General features: G+C 33.2%; 1 protein-coding gene across 1 annotated transcript in view; it reads right to left on the minus strand.

Moving 5' to 3' along the window:
- Window positions 1–15289, minus strand: part of Nrg1 (neuregulin 1) — a 1005384-nt gene that overhangs the window by 147028 nt on the left and 843067 nt on the right. Inside the window, 1 exon segment of the mRNA XM_047549469.1 lies at window positions 7737–7858. Coding sequence (XP_047405425.1) covers window positions 7737–7858 — 122 coding nt within the window.

Consider the following 15289-nt stretch of genomic DNA (forward strand, 5'->3'; position numbering starts at 1 on the left):
GGAAGGAGGGATTGCAAGGGAGTCGTGAAAGTCCACTCTTAAGCCTCATGGAGAGTGAGAAATGCAAAAACAGACAGTACAAATGAGTAGTTCTTCTTTCTTGGGCCAAAAGCATGAGATGAATTGTACTAGAATCATTACAAAGAATTCACTGCCCTTCTGGGGTCAGTGAGGAAGAACATAGGCCAAAGAGGCAGTGAGTTCTCAGAAAGGAAAGTAGCAATAAGGAAGCCAGGAAAGTCAAAGCTGTGGTATCAGAATGTTTATGTTACAAATAAATTGGAAAATTACACTTTTGTTCAAAAATAAGAACAAGCAATGCTTCTAAATGGCATTGTTGAAAAATGTCAAGTTCTGGCACGAAACTCTACTTAAAATTGACGATTTTAAGACTACTTAGAGCAGGATATAGAGGAAGCAGGCAAGGCCCACCCATAAGAATTAAAGGAAGAACCTGCACACTTGGGACATACTATTAGCCTGAGACTTTTGGTGTTCTTGTTCAAGACATTGAACTTATTTTCTTACTGTCTTTGCCAATAGGACAAAAGATAGCAACATTGTCTAATTCTGTGTTCAGTCCTTCTAAAAAGGGTTATGGTTTGTTAGAATCTAACATTTTCAGTAAGGCACATTTGTATGAAGCCTAGAAAGGTGTATTGATGTAATGATGGATGCCATTTGACCTTGATGGTGTGCATAAGTTTTATCAAATTACTTATGAACATTTCACTCTCCCTATCCAGGACAAAAAGAAAAGTTCAATCTATTTTGATACTATCTACTATACAAAAAAATGACTAGATCTGACTGAAAATTCTAAGGAGGTCTTACATGCTATCAGTTTAGGTCTGAATGAATGCACTGTTAATTATGGAGTTAGACATGTTTATTATCAGTGTAATCATCTTTAAATCTAAATATGACTATTTAGAGTTTCCAGGACTAGACTAATAAGAAAAAGAAATCATCGTAAATGTCAATATTTCTTTGACATATGAAGTTCTCTGGAGACAAAAGGTTTTGTATAATTGAAAGGAAAGAAAAAGTCATGTGAGATTGAGAAGGGATGCTTAACTATCAGGTTAAATATGAATAAGAACAGAACACCTTTAGTAAGACCAAATGTGTCTTACTGGTAGGAATTAAGTGTGGATGGGCTTCCCTTATCAAGGATTAAGAAGACAAACTATTCAAGGAGTAAGACTGTTATCAAGATATCAAAGATGCCTACACAATTCTTAAATACACTAAAAATGGTACAAAGTGGAAAGAATTCACAAGCAAGGGTGTACTACATCCTTGAGACTTTCTCAAGTAGCAGGCATTAATGAGACTATTTGGAGTTTATAAGATGGACACTGGTTTCTGAAATAGCTACAAGTAGCTCTCTTGAGCTGGGTTGTAGAAAATGAAATTGTTCTTGGGGGAAATGTGATGAGAAACTTATTTAAGCTTCACAGTGTTTATAGCCTTCTTTAGGAATACCTAGAAGCAGTTCTGTGTTTCCGAAGTGCCCCCATTAAAAGAGAGGCCTCCTTGGGCTGGGATTGTGGCTCACTGGTAATGCACTCACCTAGCATGTGTGAGGCATTAGGTTTGATCCTCAGCACCATATGAAAATAAATAAATAAAATAAAGGCATATGTCCATCTACAATTAAAAAATACTTAAAAGAGAGAGAGAGAGAGAGAGAGAGAGAGAGAGAGAGAGAGAGAGAGAGAGGGAGAGAGAGAGGTCTCATTCTGCCCTTCAGAATGTATCAAGGTAATGAAAATCAGATTGATGCAGGGAACTCAAGGTGCAGAGCAAGGGATGGGCAAAATCCAAACTCGGATATCAAGACTCTCCTCAATTTTTTAAAAATTTTTTTGCAAACTAATTAGTTTTCCACTGTGACCTTCGAAGGGGGAAAAAAAACATAAAGCTTTTCTATCTCTGGCAAAAAAAAAGACCTCAGAGTAGAGGAAAGGTTAACCATAACATTTCCTTTTTTAATTGAATGCTGCATAAAAAATACCAGAACAGGAGGCTACTATAATGATGCATGTACACAGAGACAACTTAAAATAACCTCCATTCCTAAAATTAGACATTTATCATGGAGACCTTAAAAATATCTTTAGTGATTATGGTCTCAAATAAAAACTTTCTAAATTTATCTTAGGGGAAATACAGCTTAGAAATTAACATGTAACTTCTAAATGAAAGTCTCCATTTGAAAAAGAAATTTGCCAATACAAAACATTAATCTTTTTTATTAAAACCACTGAGCAAGCATTTTTATGTGTGCTATGAGCAGAACTCACAGATTTATAAAACCATCTTGTTATCATTTTTAAATAATTATAATAAATAATTTATAATATAAATTTGAAAATAATTTCATATTATACTTATGGACTTCTAAAAATTTTTAAGTCCTAAAAATCTCCCTAATGTTTATTTAAGCAATATGCTTTCCAACAGTGATTCAGTATATTAAATTTGTTAATTTACTAAAGGACACCCCCTTCATTAGAGTAAATTAATGATGATTCAGGATTATCAGGAACTGAAAAATATTGAGCAACTTATGCCAAGTAGGCAAGGAAACATGAAGAACATTAGTATATTTGTAATATTTTATTTTTTAATAAAGTGAATCTGTTCTCAAGGAAAAGTTGGAGTGTCTGGGAAGGAATTTTTCTAATTATTATAAATGTATGACTTGTGTGAGATTTCACCATAAGCATATACACTAAACATAACCATTTACCAACACACACATACACACACACACATGCCAGCATACATGATGTGTCTGAATTTGTTTCAACATTCACTTTATGTGTCTCCTTGTTTTCTAAAATTATAAACCAATTGTGAATACAAACATTTGATATACTGAATTTTTTTAAAGATTGATAAAGTAGACACATTTATGTATTAGCACTAGTAAAGATGACATTAGAAACATCTTTTGAGCATTTGAATTCTTGCTCATAATGAGTGTTTACTCTAAAGGAACTGAGAAATGTTGAAATTAATGAACAATATAAAGACATGATACTATACATCATCTACCCTATTCTATTTACATTGCCCTTGCTTTTGAGCCTTCACAGGCATCCCACATAATACATATGTGAAGACTGCCATACATTATGAAACCTATTTTCCATGTTTCTCGGCACAACTATATTGTAGGTTGTTCACTAATATCATGGCATTTCTAATAACATTGTCAATTGAGGGAGCTAAGACTACTACCTGCAATTGATAATTTAATCAAATTTTATAAAAATAATGTTTTTCTACTCTTCTCAAGTAAAACAGCTATTTTGTTACCAGAAGATCAAACTGCTCCTATGGGATTGAGAATCTCACTAAAATTATTTTTCTTCTGATTAAAAAGGAAAACATAGGAGAAGAGAAGATTGAGTACTTGTATATTCTCCTGTGTTAATCTTTGAAAAGACAGCATTACTTAATTAATTTGAAAACCAGTTAAGTCTATTATTCTCTTCCCTATTCTAATACCCAAGAGTTTTCTTAGAGCTTGTTAGCTAAGAATTAATTGCTAAAGGAAGCTTTCCTATAGAAAGATCAAGCCAGATAAAGTACAGATAAAAATGAATATTAGTATGTGAATTGTAAAATAATGTATGTGGCCTTTTCAGCTGCCACATATGAATTTATGAAAGGAATATACTTGTAATTCATCAGATAACAATTGCTACCTACGAGATCCTTCTTTAATGAAAATTCAATGTTAAATAATCCTTAATGTAATTAGAATGTTGCATAGGTTTGTATGTCTATGAAAGGCAACTTTTTTTTTTCCAATTCCAACTGGAAGTTAAAAGGCATTGAAAAAAGCAGAAAACATCAATTTCTAAATTATATCTTAACTGATTGTTCTTTCTCAAAGCTGGAAAATAGTGGTCTCTCTTAAACTCATAGGAAATTTTTATCATTTAATTTACATCCATTTGCTAATCTAAGTAGATCTAAACAATAACTTTAGTCGGAAGACATTTATGATCTCAACTAATTTTATTCTAATAATTATTATAGTTGTCTTAGTAGGATTAAACAGAGTGCCAAACAGCTGGACCTTCTGGGAAGAAAGAAAGGACCCTCTCATGAATATCTCCCCACACCCCACCCATCTCTCTTAGAATCATGTATTAAAAATAATTCTAGTGCTGGGGTTGTGGCTCAGTGGTAAGCACTTGCTTAGCATGTGTGAGGCACTGGGTTTAATTCCCAGCACCACATAGAAATAAATGAATAAAATATAGGTCCATCAACATCTAAAATTTTTTTTAAATTCTAAATATTTTAGTAGAAAAAGGTACTGTGTGAAAAATTAATTAAATTAAAAGGAATTCTTTGTATATGAAGGTATGAGCATAATTATCAGAGTGTAGCAACATACCAAGATCATTCATCAAGAAGACATGTATAGAAATTATCAAATCATACCCATGTACTCTGGAGGGAAATAAGTGATAGATGAGTAACAGAACACAAAATAAAAGTATGTTTCTCTGTTCAATGTTTGCCCAGAGTCCTAGGAAGATTGGGATATGCTGACATAAAAGTCGTGCATCTGAGCTTCAGAGAATGCAGAACCCAACTGAGATTTGTTTGATAATGGGCCTTGAATTGAATATAGTAAAATCAGATAGCAGTGAAGGAGGGTGTAGAATCCTGATGACTGCAAATTTAATTTTCAGTTACACTATACCTAAGCCCCTGGGGTATAGGGAGGAAAGGTATCTCCCAACACATATAATAACCAGTCCTTGTCAATCATGGTTCCCATCAAGCCACAGGCCCTGGTGGACAGCCTGCTTTGCATTCCAGCCTCTGAAGTTAGGGCATTTCTGAACAGCCACATTTCTGTCTTCTCCTTTCCTGGATGAGCAATAGTAGACGTTTGACCAGAGGTAGATGATTTGCAAGTTCTCTAAGTCTTCTGGTGAAATATGATACAATAAACCCTGATAATCAGATTCTTGCTAAGGAGAATTTGATTAGGGAACCAAGGAAGTCATCATACAATAGGAGTTAAAGCTAAAGATAGAGTTATGGAGAATATGGCCATTTGAAATCATAAGCAGGTCAAAGTTTGGAATTTTTAGAAAGCATAGTGAATCAGGAGAGGTTAGAAGGTATGGGAAATAGTTTTTTTAAAAGTTAAATATACAAAGTACATTTAAGGTAGAGACTCTGGAGAGAGGAGTCACAAAATCCCATTATTTAAATTCTCAGAGATACCCCAGGTAGTACAATTCCATCTCACCGAGTCCCAGTTAAAATGAAATTCCACTTCTTCCCCATAGAATCTCTCTCTCTCTCTCTCTCTCTCTCTCTCTCTCTCTCTTTCTCTCTCTCTCTCTCTCTCTCTCTCTCTCTTTTTCTCTCTCTCCTTATGACTCACACCATTCCTTCAGTTCTGTTCTTCACAAGTAGAAGAATCTGCTTAAATATTACACAGATAAATTCAGATATAGAGTGAGCTTCAGGGTACAAGGAATTGAAGAAACCTGGGTACATACCTCATTTTGCTATTAAATATATTTGTGATTCTAAACAGTTCTCTTCCCTAGTCTAAGTTTCCCGTTTCTTTTTAAATACAATGAGAGGGTTGGAAAAAGATGATCTATTCCTAACACGCCCAGGAGAAAATAAAAACAAAACCACGTTGCACTGTCATCAAGATTCTTGGTGCCCCTCCTTCTGATGTTTTAAAGTCCAAAAGAACACATTCCTAAAAGAATTTCACTTGTTTGTCTGAAAATTATTTGCTTACAAATTCTACAAATTTCTCTTAATTCTTGTCAGGTTAAAAAAACAGATCCATTTCTTTCATTTCTTGACACTATAATTTGTGGGCACTACATATTCAAGTTTGAGCACTAAACCAAGACCTGAAGACTTAATATAGAAAAATGAACTGAATGTCTGTGCTATGTGGGAACTGTAAAAAGTCATATTATCAAACTTTTAGTACCAAAATTAATTTTTTAAAAGCTCTACAAGTTTTGGACAGGAATAATAACTGCTAAATAATTCATTGTTAATCCTTTAAATGAGAAACCATGGAATAATCACTAAATAAGCACTTAGTGAGACTATGACACTTACTATAGTTTTATTTTCTGGAACTTTATGATTTGCATAGTTATACAAATCTAATCCAAGTGTTAAAATCAACTCAGTAACATATATCATGAGAAGTCATACTGAATCAATCAAGTGTCAAACTGAGAATAAGCTTCAAAACATGGCATGAGAGAAAGAAAAAATAAAGAACTGGAATTAATTTTTAAATTAGTTTCATATAGTATCATATGAAATTCACCTGGGATAAATTAATATCAACAAAATTCTATGCATTGGTTAAAACGTAAAACGATGTTATAGGTGTTCACATGAAGTTTAAACGGTTGTTACAATTTAACTATCATAAGCACAACTCCTAAAAATAGTAATGGAAACTACTTTTCATGGTTCTTTATTCTCTATGGAGTGAGGACAATTAAACTGAAAATAATGAACTTTGATTACACAAAGAATTAGTCATTAACCTGGATTTTCCTAATGTTCCATATTTTTACCTCACTCCCTTATTCCTATCCTATTACATCACATCATATATGGATGAAGTGACAGAAACTATATCAGTGCCCTATGACAGAGCTAACCAGAAGTTATTTATTCTACTCACACTGATGTGTTTTAATTTATTTACTTATTTATTTTTTAATGTATCACTTTAAGAGAACATGTCCTTGCAATTAATACTTTCTCATCTCCTACCAAGAAGTAATGCAAATTAGGCTTGGTTTTATAATAGTTGACAGATCTTGTAAGGGCAATCACCAACTGCAATAATAGTATTTGATTATTCCAAGGAATTTAAACAAGCATTATTAGGTCACTATAGATGTCTTCATCAAATTGTGTAGTATTGGGGGTTTCATGAAACAGAGAGCCACCAGCTACAGCTCTTTTATTTTCCTATAACTCAGAGAAGTTGTTAGAGGGCAGGCAGGACTTTCTACCTCTGAGTTATTCATTTCTTTAGCAAATATTCCCTGGCATTATGCTGAGGAAAGCTGAATCAGAAGCCTGTACATAGTAGGAAATTCACTACCTCTAAGATTTTCCTACTTTCAAAATTAATAGGCCCTAAAAGCTAATAGGCCTAACTTGCTGCTTAACTTGATACTACCTGGAACCAGAAGTAATCACTTAAAAGAACATATAAAGGAACATAAAAATTGCTAGAACTGTGTATGTTTGTGTGTATGCATACATGAAAACACATATATACACAGTTATACAGATAATATAGGTATATCTATACATACCTGTGTATATGTATATAATATACATATATTCTCTCTGTGTGTATGTGTGTGTCTGATAGATCCAAGGACTTGACTGCCTTCTCTCAATTGCTTAAATGGGACAGTACAATCTCCTTCTCTTGGGAACCTATTCTCTCTATAATTCATAACCTATTCAAAACCTTAAATAACTTTATGTAAGTCTGTATCATTTCATGTAGTGAAGAGCTTTAGGAAGGCAGTCAAAAGATAACTGAATGTTTGATTTTCTTTCCAACTTTTCTCTTTGTTTCCAATGATATTTAACCCACCACTTTATCACAGGTCTTACCATGTATCTTGATTACTCCTCTTACAGATTGGGAGACAGAATACAGAGTTATCTCTTACCATTTGAGTCAACAATGGTGATATTGGCAGAGGCACTGTCATTTCCTAATTTGCTGATCACTTTGCACATATATTCTCCAGAATCAGCCAGTGATGCTTTGTTAATTCGAAGTTCTGACTTCCTACAAGAGCAGGACCAAAGTGGTGTAAGTATATAGCACAAAAATGTAGTTAATACTAAAATATATATTTCTGTAGTTTTAGAGTTTACAAACTCCTCCTCCCCACCCTACACATACCATGTAAAAACACAATTTACATCAATTTGATTGCATGATTAACCCAGAGTAAAAGTGAGATTCATGATATTTAAGTTATACCATAGATTTAATCTTATTTTATCACATAGACCAATATTTTAGAGAATGTCTTTGCTAATTTTTCTTTTTATTCCTCTACCTCTACTACTAACCATATTATGCCTTAGATTTTTGAGCTCTCTGTTGATAAATTTTCATTCCTTCCTCCATCTAAATGTAATGAGTCACAAGGAAGAGAAAAAAAGTATAAAATCATTTCTTACAAGTCTAGTAAGGACAGACATTTAATGAACACTAGAATAGGTAAAAATGTTCTGTGCTCAGCGGAGTAACATTGGAATAAAGTTAATTTTGAATGAATTTTGAATGAAGGATTTCTCATTTCCAAAAGAAAGGAAATCTGTCTTCCCTTAAGATTCTCATTGGAGAAGCATAGTACCACATGAATGTTTCTTAATGCTGGAATAAATATTCATGCAACAAGAGCACATACTTTTTTATAAAAGTCTGAATATTAAATCATTATTCATCATTTTTAAAACATGGGAAGCACTGTGATTTCCATTTGTCCATTTTACTCTTGCACATAGATTGTAATTTAAGCAGTTTCCAGGAATAAAAACTCAAAACTACTGGGGCAGGCTCAGAGTTTACCAAAGCCTTTTCAAAGCATCTCAAGCATATTTCTATGCTCTAGCCAGATAACTGTGCCTTCCTGAGCTATTGAAAGGAAGACAACAGGGAGAAAAGGAGGGAGAAAGGAAAGACAGCAATATTTTTGGTTGGTTTTTTAGGTTGCTAATTTTTTTAGTAATTTTTTATGGTCTTCTAGTCACACAATTAATTATTAATCAGGTACACTCAGTTATTCCAAATTTAATTCCTCCTCTTCTCCAGTTTATCAAACTGAATCGCCCAAAGTTCCATTAAGCCTTATGATCTTCCATCTTTGTGCTTTGGGTTGGGTCCTTTCTTCCTCCTGAATTTCTACCCATCAAACTCTTCATTGACCTAGAAGGAACATCTCCATTCCAACTGTCATCAAGACTTTCTTGATTACTCTCAGCTAGATTCTGACAGTCTGAGCACCTCTCTTACAGTCTTTAATATTATTATAATAATTACATGTTGCACATAAAAGTCAGAGAGAGAAGTGATAACTTAAACACATTGGTATCCTCAGAGCATACATCACTGCTTTGTCTTTGAGTTGGCCCCAAACATTAGTGGATGAATGTGTGAATAAAGGAAGAAAATATCTATGTATTCTCACGTATGCACAGAGTAGGACCTAAAATTCCTCATGTAGGTGGCAGGAAAAGGAAATTCAATGTTAAGAGGCAAAGACTGTCTTAGATGGTCCAGACCAAGGGCAGCAATAGATTGAATCAACATGTTGATTGAAAAACTACATTCACTGTCCTGACTCACAAGGAAGTCAACAAGCAAATTTGAGGATAAATAATTAAATAAATCAAAACAATTCGATACTCAAAAAGTTTGGAAAATATTAAATTAAATAAAAACAAGCTTCCTCCCCTTTTCTTTTTAAATCCTATAGGGTTTCTTAGAGCCTTTAATACATTAATCTATATTAGTATAATGTATTAGTATATATATTAGTATATATACTAATGTACTATTATATACTAATATATATACTAATATATATGACAGTCCAAAAGCAGTATATTTAATTTCTCCCAACTTATTTTACCATGGAATTCTTTTCACTCACATGGAATACCTTTAATATTAATAATGTTTAATATTAACATTTAATGTTAATATTTTCAGAAAGAATATCCACAGAAAAAAGTTGGCAAAAAAGTGGATCTAATACAACAATACCCTTGTTTATCTATGTAATGGAGCCACCAATGGTCATTTAAGGAATATTCACACATTAATCAGACAGGTTACTCATAGAAAAGTTTCCCTAAAGTACAAAATAGGACATTTTGTGGCAAGTGTCCCAGCAAGTAGATGTTGTTAATAAAAATGTAACAACACTTTGAAATTATCAAAATACAACACATCAGGCTATCACTGTGACAGGTTCTGAAAACATTCAAACCTGGTTTTAGAGTATTCAAATATAAATTTTTAATGGATTATCAGCTTTTCATACATTTGGCCCACTCCTTCATGACAGCCATCTTCAAAATATAAAGTGAAAAAAAGGTTAAATGTTTACTAAGATTTTCCAGCCCAATGTGTAGCATACTTCACTGAAACAAAGTTTTGTGTATGATCATAAAACCATTAACAATAACGGATAAATCCAGAAGACTGTCAGAGTAGGAAATAACATTCTGATCTTTAAGGGTAAATTAACTAAAATAAGAAGATGGCTACTTTTCTTGTTAAGTCCCAAAATTCTGAGATAAGATTATGACAGTAACATCCCAAGAATCCACAAGAACTAAGAATATCCCTTCTTCTCAATTATATAAATCTAGGTACAATCCTAAGTTTGTATCTAAAGGCCTTTTTCTTGACCCTATGCAATTTAACTGGATTAAACTAAAGAATCATGGTAATCAAATTTATAGTTAACATTATCTTAAAAACATAGTTCTAAAATAAAAATTCTCCTAATAGGCCTGATCAGTGCTTCCTGGAATACCGTCCCAAGTAATGTAATCAAATGCTATGCTTGAAAGATAGAGAACAAGAAAAAAAGAAAAACTTGTTTAATGCTCAAATAAATACTGGATTAATGAAAGCTAAAAGGGCTCTTTTTTTTTTTAACAACAGTACATCTCTGTAGTTTTTATGCAAATGTATAACATGAATTTTTAAAGCCAGCATGACATGTGACCATGCAATGATTTCTGTAGAGAATCTCAGGAATTCTAGGGTATAACATCAAGACTCAATTTAATCAAGATAAGCAAAACAGATAAGTTCAGGTTCAAAAATCAGTGGTAGAGCCGGGCGTGGTGGTGCACCCCTGTAACCCAGTGACTCAGAAGGCTGAGGCATGAGAATTGAGAGTTCAAACCCAACCTCAGCATCTGAGTGAGGCCCTAAAACAACTCAGTGAGACCCTGTCTCTAATAAAATATAAAAAAGTGTTGGGGATGTGGCTTGGTGGTTAAACATGTTTGGATTCAATCCCTGTTAACCAAAACAAACACAAAATCAGTGGTAGAATTATGAAAGGGGAAAGAGATGCAATGGCTCCAATATAGAGAGAAATTTTTTTTTCAAGTAGCAATATATTTAACATTAATCCATTTATTTAAAAATTATTTTTAAAATACAAAAGAAGAAGAAAAAAAGAATGCACCTGTGAACCAAATTAATACCAAATCAGAGCATAAATAAAATTTGATTAAAGTCCAATACACTGACCACTGGCTGGATCACATCTAGAATACAGAACTATTCTTTGGAGTGACATTTGATGAGAAATATCATTAAATGGAGGACTTTAAATGAGTGTGATCAGACCTTAATAGGGCCTAGAAATCTTAACAAGAGACAGGATTCTATTAAAGAAAAAAGCAATCACTTGGGGTTGATAAGTCTTACAGGAAAAGAACCTAAGGTAGCTAAGCCTTACCGGAAAAAGAAGGCATGTTTTGGGTGAGATTATAAGGAAGAGCTTTTTGAGCACTGAGAAATAGATAGGGTATCTTGTCAAAGAGTTAGGTTTTCTAGTTGGAAAGATTTGAGTCTGGAGAGCAACCGGCCAAGCATACTCTGACAAGAATATCTCTATGCAGAGAAAGATTAAATTAGATCAGTGGTTTCAACTATTTTTGCAACAAAATCCTGTTTAAAATGAAAGCTTAATCAAAGTTTCATATTCAAAAATATCACAGAGAAAGTATTCAGGTCAAAGTGGTTGGCAACCCTTTTTGCAATTCAATAGAAATTTAGAATTCTCCAGGGACACAAATGGAAAATCAATGATTTAGATGATCATTTCAATCCCTCTGAACCGTAAGGATTCATTTAACTGTGAGATTCTTCAATATTTATGTGCTATAGCAGGGACATAATGTAGTAAGAAAGTAGAAATAACCAAACTTTACTTGAAAATTATAAATTGCACCAAGACCTAGAGCTTTGAAAAGTTGGGATACATTAGTATTATGTTTCTTCAATAGGATGCCATACACTGTCTATGGAAGGCTAATTTGGAAAAAACATTGCATTCCCTTCAAATAGAAAGGTAACTTCTTGCTCTTTCATTTATGAGTTTTCTAGGGTCTGGGAGAGTTTGTGTGTCAATGGATTTTCATATTCTGAAAGTACTCAATGAGTTAATACTTATTTAATGTAAAATGTTTAAAGTAATGCTTGCAATACAGTAAGTTCCAAATAAGTGTCATCTACAATAATAATTCTATACTCTTGAAATATTGCATTTTTATAATAAGCATCATTATTTTTGGAAAAAATACAAACTGATTTATAAATCAAAGTTCTAAATATTAATTTTTTAATTTTGTCTATCAAAAAACAAACTATATATATAGTTTAGTAAGTACTCAATAGCAAGATGAATTCAAGGTTCCAATAGCTATTATCAAGTTTTTTTAATTTAGCTTGATTCTTCCCCCATAGTTTACAGGATAAAGCAACTTAAATACACATAGGGAACAGGTTCTGTTTGTACAATTTCATCCCTGTGATCCTTGAGGAGTCATAGGAACTATGCATGTGTGTGTGTATGTTCAATGCTATTTCAGATACTGTCCATCTGTTAATCATGAGGACACAGAAGGGAAAGATGCACTTCTTAGGCAACAGAACCAGGCAGTGTACCAAACGCCTCATGTAAATGGTCACTGAGTACATAAGGAAATTGAGACTGCCTTACAGATAAAGTTCAAGTGGCCTGCCAGGGCTGCTCAGCTGATAAGAAAAGGAAAAGTGTACAATCTTTGTTCATATAGAAAGGAAAACAAACAAAAACTGCAACCTTTGACAGCAGAAATAACTCAATACTTCTAATATTTTTAGAATAATTAGAGCCAATTTTAAGCAAGATTAAAATATGTAAGAGCTGAAATAAAGAGCTGAGAGAAAATTAAGGACATTCAAGAAGGTATAAGATATACAAACTGTTAAGAATTCAGCCTTTCATAAGGCAAATAAAGAAGAGATATTTAAATACAGTCTGTCTGACAGCTCCAAAGCTCTTCAACAATTTTTCTTGATCAAAATCATCCACCAAGCAACAAAAACAAGAACAAAGGGATCAGCAGACACATAACACAAGGCAGTTTCCCATTTCTTTTAATTGGTCCCACACATTGCTTAGCCAAATAAAACAAACAAAGGCTCAAATGTGAATTCAAAAATCATAGAAAGGACATGTAGGAATGTAGTTTATTAGTAGGAACAGGGGTTTTAAAATTAAAGGAATAAGATTTTACACAATAATAGAAATTGCATATTGATGTGAAATCTTTTCATAGCATTAAGAAATTAAAAGAAAATTCTGGCTATGTATGATCTAGATTATAAAATTGACAGGGGGACCTACACTAAGGATTAGTCCAGAATCAATGTTTCATTTAAATAAAGAGAATCCCAGAGAAATTCTAAACCTCAAACTAAAATTCACCTCTGCCCCGTTGATCACAGTCTAAGATAGAGTTTAAAACAAGGAACCAACTAACCCACTGCAAAATATTAAGAGCCTTAACATCCTCATAACAAAACAGTATTGACATACAGATGAACCTGAAAAATAATAGTTTTTGTTAAGACATTACCTGCCATGGTTTGGATATGAGGTATCCCCGCCCCCGACAAAAGCTCATGTTAGACAAGCAGAAAGAGGTAAATTTATTAGATTATGAGAGCTGTAACTCCATCAGTGAATTAATCCATTTAATTGATTAAAGATTTGAATGAACTACTGGATGTTAACTGTAGGCAGGGCATGGCTGGAGGAAGTGGGTCACTGGAAGCCTGCCTTTGGAAATTATGTATCTTTTCCCTGGATCCTCAAGTGCTCTCTGTCTCTGCTATCATGAGTTGAGCAGTTTTTCTCCCCCATATCTTTTTTCTCATGATGTTTAACCTCACTGTGGGCCCAAAGCAATGGAGTTGACTGTCCATGAAACACCCCTCTGAAACTGTTCCCCTCCTTTAAATTTTCTTGTCAGGAATGATCTCACTGATAAGCGGATGATGATACATAATGGGGGGGGTGGGAGGGAAGAAGGAGAGACTATATAGAGGGAACAGAGGGGTGGGGGGGAAGGAAAAAATAACAGAATGAATCAAACACCATTACCCTATGTAAATGTATGATTACACAAATGGTATACCTCTACTTCATGTACAACCAGAGAAACAAGTTGTATCCCATTTGTTTACAATAAAAAAAAGAAATATGGAAAATAGATTTAATTATTTCTAGCTTCTCCCTTTCTGTAAGATTAAAGAATAAATCTTTGTGAGTCCCCTTTGGGAAAAAATTTTTTTTCTTGTCAGGTATTTTGGTAACAGTGACAAAAAGCTGAATAATCCATTATCCTCAGTCTGAGTGTGCACCAAATCCTATATTCTAATTTTATATAATATAATCACAAGTAGTTATGAAAAATGACATGAACCTGAGAGTCAGACATATTTCAAATCAAAGTTTAACTATTCATTGCCATTATAATCTACAGGAAGAAACTAACTTCATTTACTTTCAGGATATTAATTATTTTTAAAAAATCATAATAGTAATAGTATTTATTCTATTTATATTTATGGAATACATTGAAATAATAGAGAACTTTGCAAATATTAATTAAATTTAGATTCAGTTGGGTCCTTTTACCTGACAAAGAAATCTGACAACATTATTTTGTTGTTGTTGTTCTAGGAATTGAACCCTGAGGCATTCAACCACTGAGTCATATCCCCAGACTTTTTTTTAGTATTTTATTAGAGACAGGGTGTTAGTGAATTACTTAGTGCCTAACTTTTGCTGAGTCTGGCTTTGAACTCATGATCCTCCTGCCTCAGTCTCCAAAGTTGCTGGGATTACCCAGTGTGTGCCACCATGCCCAGCAATAACACTATTTTTTAACAAGGAGAGAAAACTCTAGAAATGACAAAATACTCAATTCTGAAAACTGATTAAGCTGATCACTTACCAACCAGCTTCCCACTTTACATAAAATGTTTTATTCTTAGATCAAATATGTTTAATGTTTTGCCAAAGTAATTTACAGTCACATAAATTGAATACATTTTTCCCATTTAATACTTCCTAGCAAAGTTATTGTTCTTAAAGAAGTAATTTCTAAATATTGTCATTTCTGGTAT

The sequence above is a fragment of the Sciurus carolinensis genome, chromosome 4, assembly GCF_902686445.1.
Source record: "Sciurus carolinensis chromosome 4, mSciCar1.2, whole genome shotgun sequence".
NCBI classification, from domain to species: domain Eukaryota; kingdom Metazoa; phylum Chordata; class Mammalia; order Rodentia; family Sciuridae; genus Sciurus; species Sciurus carolinensis.